Source organism: Thermobia domestica, chromosome 14 (genome assembly GCF_964235325.1).
Source record: "Thermobia domestica chromosome 14, izTheDome1.hap1.1, whole genome shotgun sequence".
NCBI lineage: Eukaryota > Metazoa > Arthropoda > Insecta > Zygentoma > Lepismatidae > Thermobia > Thermobia domestica.
The window spans coordinates 70,630,251-70,649,162 of NC_137467.1; the positions used below are offsets into that span (position 1 = coordinate 70,630,251).

The window sequence follows — 18,912 nt, forward strand, 5'->3', positions numbered from 1 at the left end:
TTCAAGAACCAGAAGTAAGAAGCGGCTTTATTAAATAATCGTTGTTCTTTTTTAAAAAAAAAAAAAAAAAAAATATTAAAGGACCTAAATGTTCGAAATAGATTTTTTTTTTTTAAATTTCATTTCCAGTTGCCAATTTGCTTTCTTACAAGAAGTGTCTTCGTAACATACCAGTGGCGTGCAGTGACTTTTCTCACAGGGGACTAGATTCGAAAAGAAAGGTGTCCAAACTCGTGAGGTCGGTGCTCACGAGTTCGGAACTTAAGCTCACTCGACCTCAACCTTACGAAGTGAGCGTGAGGTTGAATCAGTGTGAGGTTAGAATGATGATGTGAGCGTGAGGTCAGACCGGTGAGGACAAGTGAGTATGAAGTCGAAATGAGTTTGTGAGCGTGAGGTTAGGTCAGACTGATGTGAGCGTGAGATCGAAATGAGTTTGTGAGCGTGAGGTTAAGTGAGGTTGGATTAAAGTAGACACCTGGCTCTTCCGAAGTATATTGTAATTCGAAAAGACTGTAGATTTTTTGTTCTCTACACAAAAGCTTCTTTTTCTCTATCTGAAGATAACACCAACTGTGAAACGACCATAGGTAGGCAGGGAGTATCTTTGGTCCGCTACCGTTTTTTTTTTTTTTTTTTTTTTTTTCTCATTGGACAACTTGGGATAGAAGTTTTAGCGTCTTTGTGATCAGGTATTTCTTAGAAGCAATTAGAAAATAGTCATGGAATGTCTTGATGTTTTGTCAGGCACACTGATGCCGTACAGTGGAGTATTTGGCCTCGAAATCCGGTCAAGAATATTCATCATTTAGTGTCATAAAATAACAGATTAAATTAAATTTTTTTGTATTTATCTACATTTTTAAAGACACATTACCGCCAGATTTCATTTGCCATTTAATAGGGGCTTTGTAGGCTAAGTCAGTGTTTTATTTACGAATTATCTAGAGAGGAGGTGAATTCTGAATCTTAGGCTAGCAGTTAACCACATAAGAATTGCAGCCCTCCCCCGCCCTCGGCCGAGAGGAGCCCATCTCTCCAACTACTTGGGCGCAATTTCCCCCCGAATATACTATTCGCCCCCAAAACAGAGTGCTTAAATTCTTTGCGAGATGATTCCCCCTCCCCAATGAGTTTCCACACTTGTTTGCATGTCGAATACATTGCAGGCTACATCATTTAGTAGCCCTTGTCCATTCTTTCGAAACAGGATCAGTCTATACAGTATTTTCTTCCACCTTCCGTCATAATTTTATCCTTTCAAGCCACAGAGAATACATTCATTCACCTTCACAGTTTCCGTTCTTAAAAGGAAAATTATAGTATAATTAAAAGTGCGATTTTGTCATTTTGAAAGAAAATATGGCCCCCTTCCCTCAAAAAAAAAAAAAAAAAAAAAAAAAAAAAAAGTAACGTGTGCAACCAACGCCCTAAAACCAGTCTGTGGGCAACCCTGCCTGCTCCAAATAGAAAATATAATTTCTGGGAAATGTATATTTGTGGTAAATTTCATAGGAAAAGAATTGTAAATACGAAAATTATAATAAGTAAAACAAAATGTTGCTGAATGAACAAGAAAGTTTTATTTTCGTTTTATTGTTTTTCTTTACTGCTCTTTTGACATGAAATTTGCCACATACATGTCTTTGCCGATTATACACATACTGACATTATAAGAAATACCTGGCGAATTCGTTATCAAATTCTACTCTTACAACAACATATTTATAGACATGCGACAATAATTTTGGACATGAGTGTACTTCAAATCATCAAAATCGGTACAACAATATAAGAAAAGTTAAATGCCAAAAACCGTTACATTCACTTTTATTTGTATAATTTCTTTTCACAAATTCTAGTACAAGATGCTTACAGAAAAAGAAAGTAGTTGAAGCACAAAGGATACACATTGAAAAGTATTTTAACATCATTTTTCAACTAGGCACGCTCACAGTTACTGAAGAGGTGAGGCGAACAGTCGAAACAGTATAAATTATACTCAGTAAGTAAAAGGTAAGTGAATATCTCATTTTTAAGAAGTTATTACGACGGTATAATTTGTATTAAGCACATATTCGTCTGTTGATTTCTAATTTTTTTTCCTCATTTTAAAACTTCAATTCGTGCTCTGCGACTTTCACTGGGGATTCCAGACGAGAGTTTTGAAGAAGCAAATATGTTCTTGAACTTAAGCAGTGGCGGCTAATGTTAGTGTTGCAGCGTTGCGCAACGACCAAAGTATTTCAAGAAAAAAAATATTATTAGCAATAGTAGTAAAGAACAGAAAAAATACTTTCTAATACTCCCATATATACTTTAAATGACATATTTTTTTACTTCTCTAAGTGTCAGTTTCGTTAATCCGTTTTAAAAAGCGAAAAATAATCCGTCAGAGTTTCTAATTTATATTGTGTTGTAGCGAGCATGCAACGACCAGATTCCTTCAGCGCGGGAATTGGAGCAAATGTTAAGTCTCCTTTTCCCTATCTCAGAAGTTAAAGAGTCTGGTCGTTGCAGTGCTTCTGCAACACAGCACGGTGTCCAGTGAACGAGAAGGTTTTTCCCGCTAAATAAGATTTCTAAATTTTATTTCACTAGCAGTTAACAAATGGAATTTGTTTTTATGCATTCATATTTTTATATTACGGTACTAATACTGAAGCAAATCAATATAATGACAATTAAAAAAGGTGATAGCAGAATTACAAAATAAAAAAGAAAATATATAGTAGAGTAGAAATCAAATGAAAGTAGATCCGCATTTACAAGTTAAGTCTTAGCTTATATAGATAATGAAAATCTCTTCTACAGTAATTTGTGAACCAAATATTAAGTCAATATGCAGAATCCCCCCCTTCCCTCTGTGGATAGTATTTTAGTATATACATATTTCTTTTATAAAATAAGTATATTTTATACTCTTGATAGAACTGTATGGTGGGGAACGCCACATTGAATTTGGGACTAGTTAGCAATGCTCAGAGGCGTAGCCACGAGGGGGGTCCGGACCTCCCCAAAATTTCGAAACTTGACTAGCATTTGTAGACTTTCTTAACGAGCTATACTTGTTTAACAGAGAAATGATTGATGTAAGCTAAATATTTTATTTTACGCCTCATCATGTACTCTTTCTTTTCTTATAGAAATAATCGTTCTATCATTTTTTCTAAAAATATAGGTGACAGTAATTAAGAATTACTTATCTTTTCGGGTACAGTAAAAGACAGATTCGTTATTACGTAGACGTATTGGACCTTCCTCAAATACTTTGGACCCCTCCCAGCTAACATGTTGTTCTTATATCTGGCGGGTTTCAAGGTTGATTTCCAGAACGTTGATAAACATTGTTTCGCCTCATGTGGAAGTATATTGTGTTCCTTGTGTATTGCGTAACAACCAAGACGGATGATTTGGAATGATGTTTTTTCTTTCTTTTACGCACAAGTAAGTGTGTGTGTGTGTGTTTTGATATATGAATAGGGTTGCCAACTCTGTAAAATAAAAAGAACCGACACTTCCTCAAAATTCTCTGTGATATAGGTCTCAGCGTGAAGTATCTCTGTTCGGACCTATCCATGGAAAGGAAATGTATTATCGTGACCGAAAATGCATTAACACATATATTATGTATGTCCTTAGAACATTCACTAATAACCTTAATAGATACATTGTGCTATAAATGAGAAACTGAAATTGATCAATCGGCATTGATCAATTTATTGTATTTACCAGTAACTACCATTACTTTAAAATTATCGAAACAGATGAACAAAAGTATAATAATCTTTACGTGACAATTTTGGATTTGGAAAATGAAATTCACTCTTTAAACACTCTTTATAGTCTCTACTTCAACTATAGGAAATTGCTTTAAGAAGTCCTTTTCTACTCTTAATAAATGTATAAAATTCCTTGAAAGTAAATTTCAAATTTTCCCTGATACAGTCCCTGTCATCTCTCTAAAATTTTCTAAACAGGTGAACAAAATGTATTAATCGTTGATACATGGTGAAAGGTAACAGTTTTGAGTTTACAGAATGACAGCTACTTTTCAATATCTATACTTCGAACTAGATACAAATTTGAAAAAAAAAAAAAAAAAAACGGTTATAAAGGGGCTGGTGAGAAGTTTGCACCGGTCACCGCTTTAATCAAAATAACATCAATTTTTCCGGCCAGGCCAATGAAAAGCCGGCCAGTTTACAGCCCTATGTATGAATATGTGCCATTCGCAATTCGTATACTAGTATCTCTTTTGTATCAGCTGTTTTGGTTATTAGTTATTAGATTTAATTTTATTGTGTGTGCTTTAATTCTGTACATAACCTACAAATTCTGAATGAATTGCATATCATGACTTCTGTAAATAACTTACAAAAAAATTGCCCAGCTTTCAACTGAGGAAAAACGTACAATTAGGGCTTAGACAAAACAATCAAAGTGCACTTCAGGAGAGTGTTCGAAAAAAATTTAAAAAAAAAAAAAAAAAAAAAACGGTTTAAGTTTACAGGACACCTCATGGCAGTAATGTTGTATGCACTAGGTACATTTCCACAATTTATTTGAAATTTTCCTAGATAAATTGTGAGTAAAGCGTGTTCAATGTACATTTTTTTATAACATTAATCTCTGCTACGAACTCTCTTCAGTCTACACTGAAGAGGAATTCGGATCACTGTCAGGGACTGAGTTTGCTAGAATGAATTGTTCACAAAAAACTAGAAAAAATATTTAGTGAATCTACAAAGCTTCTGCAATTAATATTAACTGTACCTATGGAGTCAGTAAAAGAAGAAAAGTTCTTTTTCACATCAAAAAGAATTGACACTTTCAAGAAATTGAATGTCCCAAGAAAGGTTATCACCATTGGTTATGCTCTCCATCGAAAAAGACCTGACAATAAGAATACTAGAGTTCAACCAGCATGTATTAGGCAGATTTGTTCCAATCAAAGAGAGAAGAATGAACTTACTAATTAAATAAGGTGATTAATCGGATTAAATGTTCTGCATTTTTTATTTTTTAAAAACAGATTTTTATTTAATTTAAGATGTCACATAGCATTTGCATCTAAATTTATGCTGATTAGTCAATGAGTCCACTTTATATCTTCTGTCTCCGATCGTTCGTACTGCAACACCCGAAACCACAAACCACCGGCCGCCACTGAACTTAAGGCTCATATTTCACTAACTTCAGAAAAACTTTACTAATACTCTAAACTAGTGATAGCCAAATGAGGTCCGCGAATAAAATTGGAAAGTTGTTAAAAAAAAATAAATAAATAAATTCATTCATGCGCAGCAGGAATATTCTAGCAGGTTATTGTAGTATATATGAATCGAGACTTTTAAGTGAGAAAATATATTCTTTAACCATGTGATTACAAAAATCATTCTGCAACGTAAGCTTTTTTCTTTTTTCTCTTTTTCTTTTTTTTTAAAGAAAGATGCATATTTTGTAGAATTACTTTAAAATTATGTTAGAGCTTTAATTAAAGTAAACATATGGAACAAGAAGCTTTTTTATTTATTTATTTATTTATTTGATTCAGAGATTAGCGTCCCTTCCATTAGCGAGGCTATGTAAGACGTGGACGTACAGTTAAGCGTGGGACCTAAACCACATGAGCTGCCGGGAATCGAACCCGGGTCACGCACGCCAAAGGCACGTATTCTAACCGCTTAGCTACGATGGAGGCTCAAGAAACAAGATACATAGAATAGAACAGAGATTCAGAAAATGTATGTGACAGACTTATTCAGCAAACCGTCGCTTTAGAAAGGTAGGGAGAGGGCCCAAGAAAAATGGAAAATGACTTCCAACTGTGGTTCTTATTTTGTCTTGGCCCGCAATACATTATATATTTACCATCAATGGTCTAAACGATTTTAATCTGGTGTAAAACAGCATGTCACTTCAAATCGTACACCAATACCAGAATAAATTATATATAGATAGTGTATGTATATGTGAGAGTTTGAAAGTTACATGCCACCGCACTGTTTTTACATTTTGGTCTCTGACACGCACAATAAAATATTACACATTATTATTACACTTCGAAGATTAATCTCATCACCTTATCTTGCGCTGCCATGATTTGGCTTAAGTGCCATAAATACTTCAGATAGTACAGAAGCGAAGATACATATATTTTTTCATGAAAGCATGAAGGTGAAAAAATGCACACCAAACCCTGTACGTCGAATTCACTTGTTTGCTGTGCGACGTTATGCCTTCAGACAAACTACTGGCGATCGATTTGACAAGAGTGTTAAACGCCATTAAGAAAGAAAGAAAAATATATGCTTATTTCATGGGAAGAATAAATTGGCATTAAGTGTTTGGAAACCAAAATTGTTCTGAATATCCATTTACTAATTTCCATAGAAGAATAAAGCGTAATGTTAATTATCATATATAAAATGAAAAAGAAAAATCTCTCTCACAGAGATAACGAAATAAAATAGTATATTTATCTATGCCTTGGCGTTTAGTGTTTCAAAATTGTTGAGAATGTTTTTCCTAATTCCCATAGAAACATAAAGGAATAATGAGAATTGTTAATTCCCATAGAAATATATATATATATATATATAATTTTACTCAAACAAAAAGAACAAAATAAAATATTTCAGCCTGTCTTAGCAATTCCTAATGCTTAGAACTGAAATGTTTGTTTTTCTTTTTTCTTCTGCTCGTGAACATTTCATATATTCAAACTCATATTAGTCTTGAACAAAACATTCTTCAATAAACATAAAAGTCTTGTTACAATTTTAAACCTAATAGCGTGTCCTTGCACCATGATTATCTATCACCGCATTGATTCGAAGAGAGACAGAATCAATTAGTGATGAATACAAGTAGGCCTTCTACGGAAGCTTCCCTAGACTTCTCGAACATGGTTCTTCAGAGCTTCAAAATTTTTCTCTTCTCGGTTCCCAATTCTGCATCATTAATGCCTATATATTTTCGATGGGGTCAAGGTCCGGGGATTTATATGGTCAGTCGAGCAAAGAAATGTCAGGATGTCTCTGGAACCACTGTTTACTTATTCTCGAAGTATAAACACTAGTGTTATCTTGGATGTAATTAATTATAGGCATTTCGTCTTTCGGATAAACGGTCGGTAACATAAGTCGTTCTAATATTTCCGCATATTCTCCCGAATCCATCCTACCAATTCTGCAACTCCTGCTGCTGATATCCAACCCCAGAAAGCAACGCTATTTCTTCCACTTTTTGCCCATTTTACTATATGGTCTGGCGAATGAGTGTAATTGGGGCGCCACAGAGACAGTCTTCCGTCTTGGGCGGAAGAGAACGCTTTCTCGTCTATCCAAATCACGGTATCCCAGAACTCTTTTGTAGCTGGTAGATACTGCAACGAAAATGACGTTCTTGAGACATGATGTACAGTCAATTCTTCTTTTACGGCAGGAATTTCTGTGATGGATTTTCACTTCATGTAATCCTATTAGCAGAAACGAGTGCATTATCATCATCTGCTTTAATTTTTCCTAAGTCTTCCTGATTTTGGGTGGTTCTGTAGCCCTTCTTCGCTCTCTTCTTGGTAGCGTTGGATCTAGTATTGAACACACGCTTTGGTTCTATTAACCATAATAGCAATATACGAAGCACTACGATCACATTCCTACATGCCAACTATACGGCCTCTCATTACTTCAGAAGTATGAGACATTGTATCGAATTAAGATACAGCTAACCTTCACTGTATTAACTTACACTAATTCTAATCCACAGACTAACAACACCCTTTACGGTAATATCAGCACATTGAAGCAATCCATGTGACGTTACATTACTCCACCTTTTCTTAGCGAATGTGTCAAGATTAACAGGATGAGGTTTGGTGGTGCAGTAAAAGCTCTCTCGAACAGCTCTCCAGTGGTCGAATTAAAAATAAATTACTACCGTTTTACTTGCATGCATAGACGTGTCTTACGTATACTTGAACATAGTAGACTTTCAATCAACAGCTTTGTTGTAGTGTTTTATATGAGAACTGATTCTTGATTATTTAATGGAAGATGACGTCTGGGACATTCTCCATCTGAAGTGTTGCAAAATAAAAGTTATCGTTTAGTGTGTGGGCAACATATATTCAACTACAAAATATTTCTTTCCTTGTTAGCTTTTTTTCTACTATTACTACTACTACCTCCATTGAGACTAAGCATGATTCTTCCTTAACCTCCTAATTTCATTTATAAAGAAATAATAATAATAAAAAAGTGATCCAAACTTCCGCCCTTAACAAATGTAAATAATGAAACCTATTGAATTGAACTCTTGGAACGGTATTGTTGAAAATTTCACAAGCAGCAATTACGCAATAGAGAACTAGGATATCTAACCTATACACAATTACGATAATAGAGATGCTACAACTATGATCTTTTAACTGAAATGTATGACGAGTAACGAAGCGACATAATATTGAAAACTCATACACATGCTATTAATCCTTGTGTGTTATTGTGTGCAGAAAGTAGTGTTGCTGAGGAAACGAGACAAGACGACCTCGTCCAATAGAAATAGGTAAACTGTTTTGATTACTAAATGAGTTTTCCTGATACTTCACGAGACAAGAGAGATCGAAATCTCATTTCGTGAACAACATTAACGAAAATCCCTAAGTTTACGTCGTGACCAAGGATAATTTCCTCGTAACTATATACTTAGCGTGTTCATCTTCGACACGGGAGACCTGGGATCGATTACTGGTGGAAGCTTGTGAGATTCGGATTCCATGTTAAGATGTATTTCCACGTCTTAAATAGCCTCGGCGCTGAACAAGAGACTAAACTCGAAATTGATTGATTGATTTTTGAGTTTTACGTCCCGTTCAGCAGCGAGGCTATATGAGACGTGGACCTACTGATTAACGTGGAATCCGAACCACATGAGCTCCCGCCGGGAATCGAACCCGGGTCTCCCGCGCCAAAGGCGCGCATGCTAACCGCTTAGCCACGAAGGAGCTCTAAACTCGAAATCAATCCACCAATCAACTATAATGGTGGCTTAATGATCAAGTTCTCACTTCTGGTTTCAAGGTCATAGGTTCGATTGCAGGCTATGCCAAGAAGTTTGTGTTTAACAGCATAAGTGTCCGTTGGTTTCTGAGAGTTCTTTTTCCTTCCTCAGTTTCTTTCATTATTCATTTTCTTCACTCATCGTCCGTTTCCTTTTATGTTTCAGGACGGAATCCAGCGGTGTTAAAATTCGTTTTTCATTTCATAGTATTAGATCAATAATGGTGTCTTAATTTCCAAAATTACTTTTCACTGTTCACACCTAATTACTTGTGAGTAGATCATGAGTATTTAGGTATCTGAATTAATTAAACAATCTTTCACTTGTAAACTACTGTGCATAAATTATTTTTGTTTTCCTCAAAAAGAAATTCAAGTGTTGTTTTCCTGTGTCTGAAAGCACTAAGCTCAGTATGGAAAAGAAGATTGCTTGTCAGCAGACACTAGATTTGTTTGAGAGGGACACTTGCTTACAGACCTCACGTGAAAGCAGCAAGTCTCTCGGAGAAGTTAACTCACGTGAACAGGGTTGGGAATATTTTCTCCTCTTGCCCTGCTGACTTAATTCCTTCGCGACTGTAAAAGCTAACACACTCAGGAATCTTAGCGATCACATTGCTTCGAATTCTGATGGTTTCAAAATCCTTGCACCTGCAAGCTTTCAACTATTCCCTGGAACCTTGGTCACATCAGGAAAGACAAATAAAAGCATCAAGAACGTAAAAAGGAATGAACTCAGCGGAGAAGAGCAAAGGATAAACCTTGTCCAATCTATTGCTGCCATTACTGGTAAAGTGATCGTGCGACTCGCTGTAAAATAACGAGATCAAGTTATATGCTCCTTTGTTCAGAAAAGTTCCCACATTATTTTGGTGTTTTTATTGTTGTTACGTCAGTAGTAAAAGCCTCGCATTCGTATTTACCCACTCTTATCATGGTTCTTTAAAAATAATATATTAAAAACTAACTCTATGATCTATGAAACCTGGAATTTCAATGCTGCATTCACAAAAGCTCTCTACTGACTTGTGTTCTTAGCTAACTGGATGCAGTATCTATTTTATATTCCTATTCCTGCTAAAGCCATCTTAATATTGGCTTCCTGTCTGCGCCTAGGTCTTCCTAACTATCTTTGTCATTTACAATCCTGAAAGCGTTCCTACTTTCTTCCGTTCTGGTTACATGACATGCCTATCTGAACCTCTTAGACTTAATAACCCTAACAATGTTTGGTAAACGGTAAAAATTATGTAGCGGTATAAGTAAAAAGAGAAGCACGCAGATAAATATTTTACTTTTGTTTTGAAATATATTTGTCCATGAGATCATTTTTCTGATCTTTTGGACGGCTATGTTTCAAAATAATGTCATGGGTTTTCATTGTCCTCAAGTTAGTATAAAATACGCATGAGAAATTTAATTAAGTGTGGACACTTTTACTACTGGCATCAGCGTTAGTTCTTTCAGCATGACCAACTATGTGAGGTGGAGTGTCGTTTGTTATTATTCAGTCGTTGTACGTTGAACTTGAAGAAGTGTGTTTCCGTTTTATATCAGTCATTTAATTGCGAAGATGCTGATAGTTCGTATTTTATAAATTAATTTGCTGATTATTGGCCTACATGAACGCACGTGATTTCAGGTTGGATACCTAGGGGAGGGGGGGGGGGCAATATTATATTAACATCACGTAACAATTGAGCTAGTAGAATTTAGAAATATTGAATTCCGGTACAGAGAACCAATAATAATAGAGATGAATGCCATGCCACTTGGCTTAACGGCCCGATTTATTAGCCTTAGCCGCTCCACGCCATCTGTTAGCGACTGGTGGAACCACATCCAGTCTAGCGACGAACACGTGGTCAGCGTCGGCGTATCGGGAGCTTTCTAGACCTAGCGGCCGTCACGTATTTTATTCACGTGATTCCCCAGTTTGCCTCACGACGCTGGGTGGACGTCGATAATTGGGGAAGCACCGACCGGGAATCGAACCCAGGACCACGCGGAACACACTAACCACTAGGCCATGGAGTTCCCAATATGAATGCCACACATCATCCAGTTAAATGTGAGCCGTCTGACTGACTATCGCTTTTTCTCAATTGTAACTTACTGATACGAGGTGGATTCTATCCAGGGCCGGATTAAGAGGAAAGATCTAGCCCCGGGCCTCTAGGTGGATGAGGGCCTTCACTCTGATCAAAATCTCAACTAGCTGTCTAAAGAGAATTAAGCAAGATTCAACCATCATTATAAGATAATATACAACCAAAAATATGAAACATATTCCCGTAACTTTTCTACTGTACTTTCATTTTTTTTTTTTTTTTTTTTTTTTTTTTTTTTTTTTTTTTAAGCCCCGAGCCTCCAGATGGGTTAATCCCGCACTGATTCTATTCATGGTTGTGTTCTGGAAAAAAAGTGCTGTATATCGCTTATTATTGCAGATGAGGAATCTTATTCTGTTTGTACATTCATCGACAAACGAAAACAGGATAATTACATATGAAGAATCTATTTACTTTTGTCTATTACTGCACGCAGCCTCATGGGATTATTGATGTTCACTCATACGTTCAAAATCACAAAATTGTATTTATTTTTAAATCAATAAAACACAGATTTTAATTAAAAACTTTATTGAAAACAAGTAAACATATAGTTTGAACTTTCATTTATACGATATTTATTAATGGATACATCATATTTACTGAACACAAACAATTCTGTGATAACATATTTTTTAAAAACTAATAACATTCCCATTTCATCTACAACCGAACTTTTTCTTCAAATTTCCAAAACAACACGAATAGGTAAACTTTGTACAAAAATCTTATACTCCTACTGATTTCTCTAAGAATTACGTAATACAAGATGCGAAAGTATACATACATTTTAAAAAGTAACAGGTATAAATGTATCATGCGTATTATCTAACTAAAATTATATGCATAATTCATTATGTACACTATACAATGGAATGATTTCAATCAATGTACATATTCTTTGCATTCTGGTCTTATAAATATGTATATATATATATATATATATATATATATATATATATATATAGATTTTGGTCTTAAATTACTTGTATTATGCAAATGATGATCATTTTTAACTGGAGAACTGTGCACATATATTTGGTAAACAAAAGTAAAAGGTTACCAGAAATGAAAACAAAATTGAAACTGTAAAATACACACTTAATGCTTGTAGCAGCCAAGAGTTGAACGAAAAGATTTCATTGGTACGTCATTACTTGTTAAACAAAATGGCCGTTAATACTCTCGAATAAGTTATTGAATGACTGAACTAACAAAACCAAGATCTGTCAGTTTCATTCCGTTTTCGAAAAATACGACAAAAAGGCGGTCCATCCATAATTGGAGGAAGAAATGTCAGGGCACGCGATGAAACAATGCATCAGAACTACCGCTGACACTTCTATCATTGAGACAATATGATGAATTTCGGAATAATTGGACTACCACATTGATGTCTGTCATATTACAAAAGATAAATATGTATTACACAGTTTATTTATTGATACAGCTTATAGGGATTCCCATCAAAACCACGTATAATTGAGCAGCCCAACAATAAAACATTTTAAAGGATTTGATATCTAAACTGAAGAAATTCCTACCCTCTTCAAAAGTTAAAAGCTAATATATAAAATCATGGTAAAAAGTTCTTCAGTTTAGGTACCCATTGGATCATCATCTGCGATAAACCAATCCGAGCGGGATTGGTACATTCTACAGTGCGTCCGAGAAGTCCTCGTAACCATAGGTTTGAGTATCATAGAGAGCAATGTCTGTAATTTTAGTTGTGGTATTGGTAATGCTGGTTTCATGGTCACAGATGACATTGTTTGGTATCTCTGTTTTCAACCAAGGACAAGACACTAACCCATTTTGATTGCCTTAATGAACAATTTTTATGCCGCTAGACTGGGTGTGGTTCTCTCAACACCTTCATTCCCATTGCAATGGCTTCCACGAAGCCCTAACCTTACAACACCAGACAAGTCATTGTGGGGAATAATCAAGTCACAAGTCTCTCATCGTCTGTACATGACAGATGAAGAATTGTGTGAAAGTGTGGAGGAAGCCCTTAGAATGATAACTCCTCAGATGCTCCGGAGTAAGTCAAGGAGGACAGTGAGATGCATATAGTTCATACGGATACACTGGATACATAGTTCGTATTTGTACGAACTAAACTTAGTATATATACTATTTATTTATTTAGTATATATACTAAATAAATAAAAATTACACTGACATTGCTCTCTGTGATACCAAAACCTAGGGGAACGAGTACTTCTCGGACACCCTGTACGTCCCAAAAATGTTTTTTATTATTTCCCAATCTTCTTCTATCCCCTCCCGAAGCCTTACCAACTATACATCCGCACGAGTTTCCAATACGAGCGACACGTTGCGCCCATAGATAGGCGTCTTAATCTAACAACTTGTGGTACAGGCCATAAGAGTTTCTGGTCTACAACATCGTGGCCATGGGTTTTCTCGAGGATTCTCCCGGTTTGTCATTCCACTAATTCTTTCATGATCATTCATTTTCATTGATCATGGTTGGTTGATTTGGATTTTAGTGTCCCGTTCAGCACCGAGACTTTATGAGACGTTGATTTACAGCTTAACATAGGATTCAAACCACATGAGCTCCTACTGTGTATCAAACCCAGGTCTCCTGCGCACGCTAACCACGAGAGAGCTCTTCTGACCAAAAAAAAAAAAAAAAGTTCAAGTTCACCAACGAATATTACATTTTAATACATCATTAAATATTGCTTATCATTTGTTAAAGAAACAACTAATTATTATGCGCTAAGAAGTCTAACATTTTAATGGATAGTTAATTAAATCAAATCGTAAAGTACACTTAACAAGTAATGAATGATGAAAACAGATGGTTTGATAAATTCTTTGCTTAACACACAGTCCCTCTTCGCCTATTATTAATTAAATGGCATTGCCAATAAAACTACACAGATTGATTGGATTCATGTTATATCATCAGAGATTCACAATTATAAATTTACGTAAAACGTGCATTTAATGAAAGCTAAATTTAAAATACAACTGCGAGTCTCTCAGCCGATTTCACTAACGTCATGAACATGACATTACAGAGAAGGACCCTTTTTATAAATCTTGTTTTATTATCAATGATTATACCGAAAATACTAATTTATCGTAGAGAGTCTTTAAAATTTTATAGAATTTTTAGTTAAGCAATCATTACTCATTCATAAGAATGTTGATATAACGGGAGGTAAAAGTAAGTTACTGTCAGTTTTATATATATTCTATAATTTTATGCTACAAGTTTTTAAGTCTGTTTTGAAATATAACTAAATAAATATACCTCTGAGTAGCTACTTAGATGCTTCAATGTAAATTCCCATTTTCGGGAATAATTCATTACCATACAAAATACCTTTTGAAAGGCTCCCTCGATTATAAGATATTTACTTCTGTTGTTAGTTTTCTCTTATTAACCACCTTCTAGGAACTAAAGATCACAACCATCAACGGTACGCATTAATTCCTTTTACTTATGAATTCAGATTCTCTTCTTATTGAAACCATAACTATCCGGTAACCACGAAAAGTTCATGCGGCTTTCGTCACTCATCAATCACGGCCCACAAAAATATTACACACATTTTATTTTTTGAAATTATCACCATTGACTTCAATGACATGTTTCCAACGACATACATGCTTATAAATGCCCTTTTAGAAGAAAAAAACCTGAAGTTCAAAAATTGTGATACAGCCTTTGTGCGACATCATCGCGTTTTCGGAACTGCTGTTCCCGCAGGTGGTTATCCATGGCCAAAAACAGGATGGACAATAGTCCGATGTGACGTCTGGGAATAGGGTGGATGAGGCAGAACTTCGCAGCCCAATGTTTTGATGAGGTTTGGCAAGATCGTGGAGGAGAACTATTCTGTTGACCAGTGCTGGCTGCTTCTGAAACAGTGCAGCTGAAGCTCTTTGCAATTGTGACGAGTAGACTTCGGCTGTTATTATTATTATTTTTTTTCACTTTCTAGACTTTTCACTATACAAGCGCTGGTCCACCAAAACACACATTACATTCTTTTGGTGAATGTCCGGTTTAGCGGCCAATGAGACCGATCTAGAAATCGACGAATGGTGTTTTCTCTTCCGCTTATTATACATGATCCATTTTGCGTCACATGTCGAGATTTGGTCCAGGAACGAAGCTTTACTATGGCACGACAGCAACGACAAGCAGATGTTCAACCATTGGAGCTTGTTTTCCTCGCATTGGACATGAGGAACCCACTTGCTTAGCTTCCATGTCATCCCAAAGTTATGATCGAATTGTTTCGTCAGATACTCCAAACCTGTGTGTAAGCTCCTGAGAGGTTTGATGGGGATTCTACTTGATTTCCTCCTCCAGCTGGACTTTGTCATATGTGGATGGACGACCAATCCGAGGCTTGTCTTCAAGGCTGTCGTCTCCGGAAGAAAAGCGGCTGAACCACTATTCAGCATTCCGTTCACTCACTGGCGTCTCTCCAAACGCGGAGCATATTCTTCTAGCGGCCTCTGCAGTTTTGTTCCCTAATTTGTACTCTTAACGCAAAACAGGCTTCAAAATCTCCCTTTCCAGCATGTTCTTTCGAGGATTGCGCTTCCTGGAAAACGGATGAGGAAACCTGCGATGCACTGAACAACTCTCTACTGAATAAGGTTTGAAAGGAATGTAAACATGTTAAGTGATTAGAATCAATTTGACCACACTAACGCGACAAAAGAAACTGTTCTCAAAAACCGCATGAACTTTCTTGGTTATCTGATAATAAATTTTGAAAATACATAATAATAAAAGAAATTCTTTCTTCTCTTAATGCGTAGTTTGATTTATGTCTAGCGATATTTCGTCCTCATACTTGGTGTGCACTTTTTTTTAAATTACACTGAACTACACATATTTACATCGTTCTATCTTATTTGCTTGCATAATGGTATAGCGTGACCATGAAAGCACTTCTTGATTTGAAGTTATAAAATCAGAACTTACTTGAATATGTTGAAATACATGGACTCAAAACATTTGTTTCTTGTTTATTTACATAAACTTTGTACCACTCGAGGGCAGGAAAATAATCTTCAAGATGACACTAACCCAATGTCAACGCAGCTGGTGAGAGTGAGAATTTCACTGTGTTAATGCAACGTACTTTCAAGTGCAAACCACCCAAGGACAAGTCAATTTCAAGTGGTACAACAATTTTGTTAGGGAGGGATGCATTTGTGATCAGAGAAACAGATATTCAGGCCGACAACCAGTCTTAAACCAAGTTATTGCTCGCGTCACAGGAACCTTTTTGCGAAGCCCGAAAAAGTCAACAACCTGAGGTAGCCAGAAGTAGCCAAATACCAAATGCAGGGTTAGCAAGATCTTACGTAATTGCTTGCACTTCCATCCTGATCTGTAGAAACGCCTCACTGAAACTCTCAATTCGATCACGCTGGACATATTTCGGAGAGTGTGGCCCGAAGTCGATTACAACATCGATGTTTGGCGGGTAACACGTGAGGACTACATCACACGTCTGTACCACATGAAACTTAATGAAACTATGTAAATGAAAGTAAAACAATATTTCAATAAATTTCGATTTTATACTCATTTCAAATCAAAGTGTGCTTTTATGGGCTCGCTATATTTCTATTTGTATAATACCAAATGAATAAATGTTTTAAACATACTAAGAATATCAGGCAACAGTACTCTCTTGGGATTTTTACAAATAGAAATATAGATGTAAGAAAAGAAGATAGAAGAATGTAAACAGGTTTAGTTAGTGGAATCCTTACAAACTGGAATCCTTACAATCCACAGCTAAGTATAAATCAAATTTCGCAGTAGGGTAAATAAGAATTTATTATTAATGTTCATAACAATGCGTAATTATGCATACTATCACTTACATTTTGATTATGAGAATTCACTATATGGATGCTTTCTGCCTCTTATCTACTGGCCTCTTTTATGCTTTAAAACATAAAACTGCAATATTCGCAGCATAAATATAACACTTTTGATATAAATAAAAATTATTTATAAACTAAATTCCGAGATTCCATTCAATAAATATAAGAAAAATAACTACTTAAAACAATATAAAATAGATTAAATTTCCACTTCTTGATCAAGCACTGACTAGTTACCAGTGGTGGCTACATTAGGAAAATAAAAGTACACAGACAAAAATAAATATATTTCCATGTTTTCCACAACAAGTCAAGTTTCCCGCTAAACAAAACAGAAAATTACTTTACCACCTCAGTCTCTTCGCTACCTTGTATTCGATGCGATACGTTTACAAATTATAACAGCAGCTACAATGCATAGTAATAATAAAACTTATAAAACGCAGAAAAACTGAGATTCACATTAGTGTTACTCAATATAGAGATGTTTTCCATTATTGTTAATTCTGATATCACAGACGCGTATTGAACATATACTTTAATTGGTTTGATATTTAATACTTTATTATGCGCGCACATAAATATAAACATGGCAGAAGATTTAGAATGGGCTATGGTCCTAAGATGCACAATAACTTGAAACGACAAGTTCATGGTAGGTGGTTAGAGGAGTACTTCACCTTATGGTCAATACTTCTAGCTCTCGCATAAAGTAATACAAAAAAGATCCGAGTGATATTTGGCAATTGCTGTAATCTGTAAAAGGATTACGAAAAATAAAAACATTAGAAGGTTATTTCCCAAAACATGGGTGAAGAACAGGATAGGGTAGCATAGTAGCATTTAAAGAAGACAGACGGATGCAAAGTTATTCGGCAATTTACAGAAGTGGTTATTTTATGACGTTAAACAACTACAAAAGAAGAATCCTGAAGAAAGGAAAAAGAAAAAAGTCGGTTAGGGTAGTTGGTCGTGGGATTTGAACCTAAGATCTCCCGATTAAGACAAGAGAACGTTAATCATATCAAATACATAAAATTAAACTACTTATTCCATTATTTAAATAAAAATTGTAAAAGGTTCTGTCTTCAATTAGGTTTTGTTAAAATGAACATTCACGTTCGCCTCCTATATTTCTACGACCTCTTTCTTTCTCACTATGGGAACTGAAAGCCCTATCCTTTTCTCTGTTCCCACTTACAAACAGAAGTCAGAAGATTTTTATCGGAGCAAGCAGTGAATTGCAATAAATAACGCTACAATAGTAATGTTCTGTAACTCGGTATCAAAAACTACATGAAACCAAGTTCCTTTAATCTCAAACATCTCGAAGCCCAAGCTAAACCTTCTTAGGTGTACTATGACGTCTATAACAACACAGTATTAAAACAAATCTTCCAACCATCTTCCATGATGCAAATAAAAGCCATATCGACATATATATATTACAGGAAGCCAAAGTTAATAAATATCTTGATTCAACACTGCTCTAAAACTGTACCATAAAAATATAGTTTTTACCATAAACGCACAAGTCTGCAATTAACTTTACAGATAAATATACACATTATGCTACATCTTAAAATAATTCATTGCAATAGTTTCAATAGTTTGACAAATAAATTATGCTAAAACAAGGTGGGCTTGTACTTAACAACATTTACGTATGTAAACTTATAACCTTTTACATATTTACATTAGGTACATGTTCTTTTTGCTTTGTAAAAAAGAAATCGATTCGCTATTCGAACAGTTCCAACATTACTTTTATATTTTTAGCGATAAAAATTCTTCTTTTCTTGCATAATATTCTTTAAATCGAACAGTTGCATACC

The 18,912-nt window shown here is 35.3% G+C and overlaps 1 protein-coding gene across 2 annotated transcripts in view; it reads right to left on the minus strand.

The window, feature by feature from the left end:
• Positions 1 to 11,690: 11,690 nt before the first annotated feature.
• Positions 11,691 to 18,912, minus strand: part of eas (ethanolamine kinase 1) — a 188,054-nt gene continuing 180,832 nt past the window's right edge. For both annotated transcript variants that reach the window (XM_081738026.1, XM_081738027.1), the window contains one exon: positions 11,691 to 18,911. In XM_081738026.1, coding sequence (XP_081594152.1) covers positions 18,845 to 18,911 — 67 coding nt within the window. In that variant the 3' untranslated portion in view covers positions 11,691 to 18,844. The remainder of the gene's footprint in view (position 18,912) is intronic.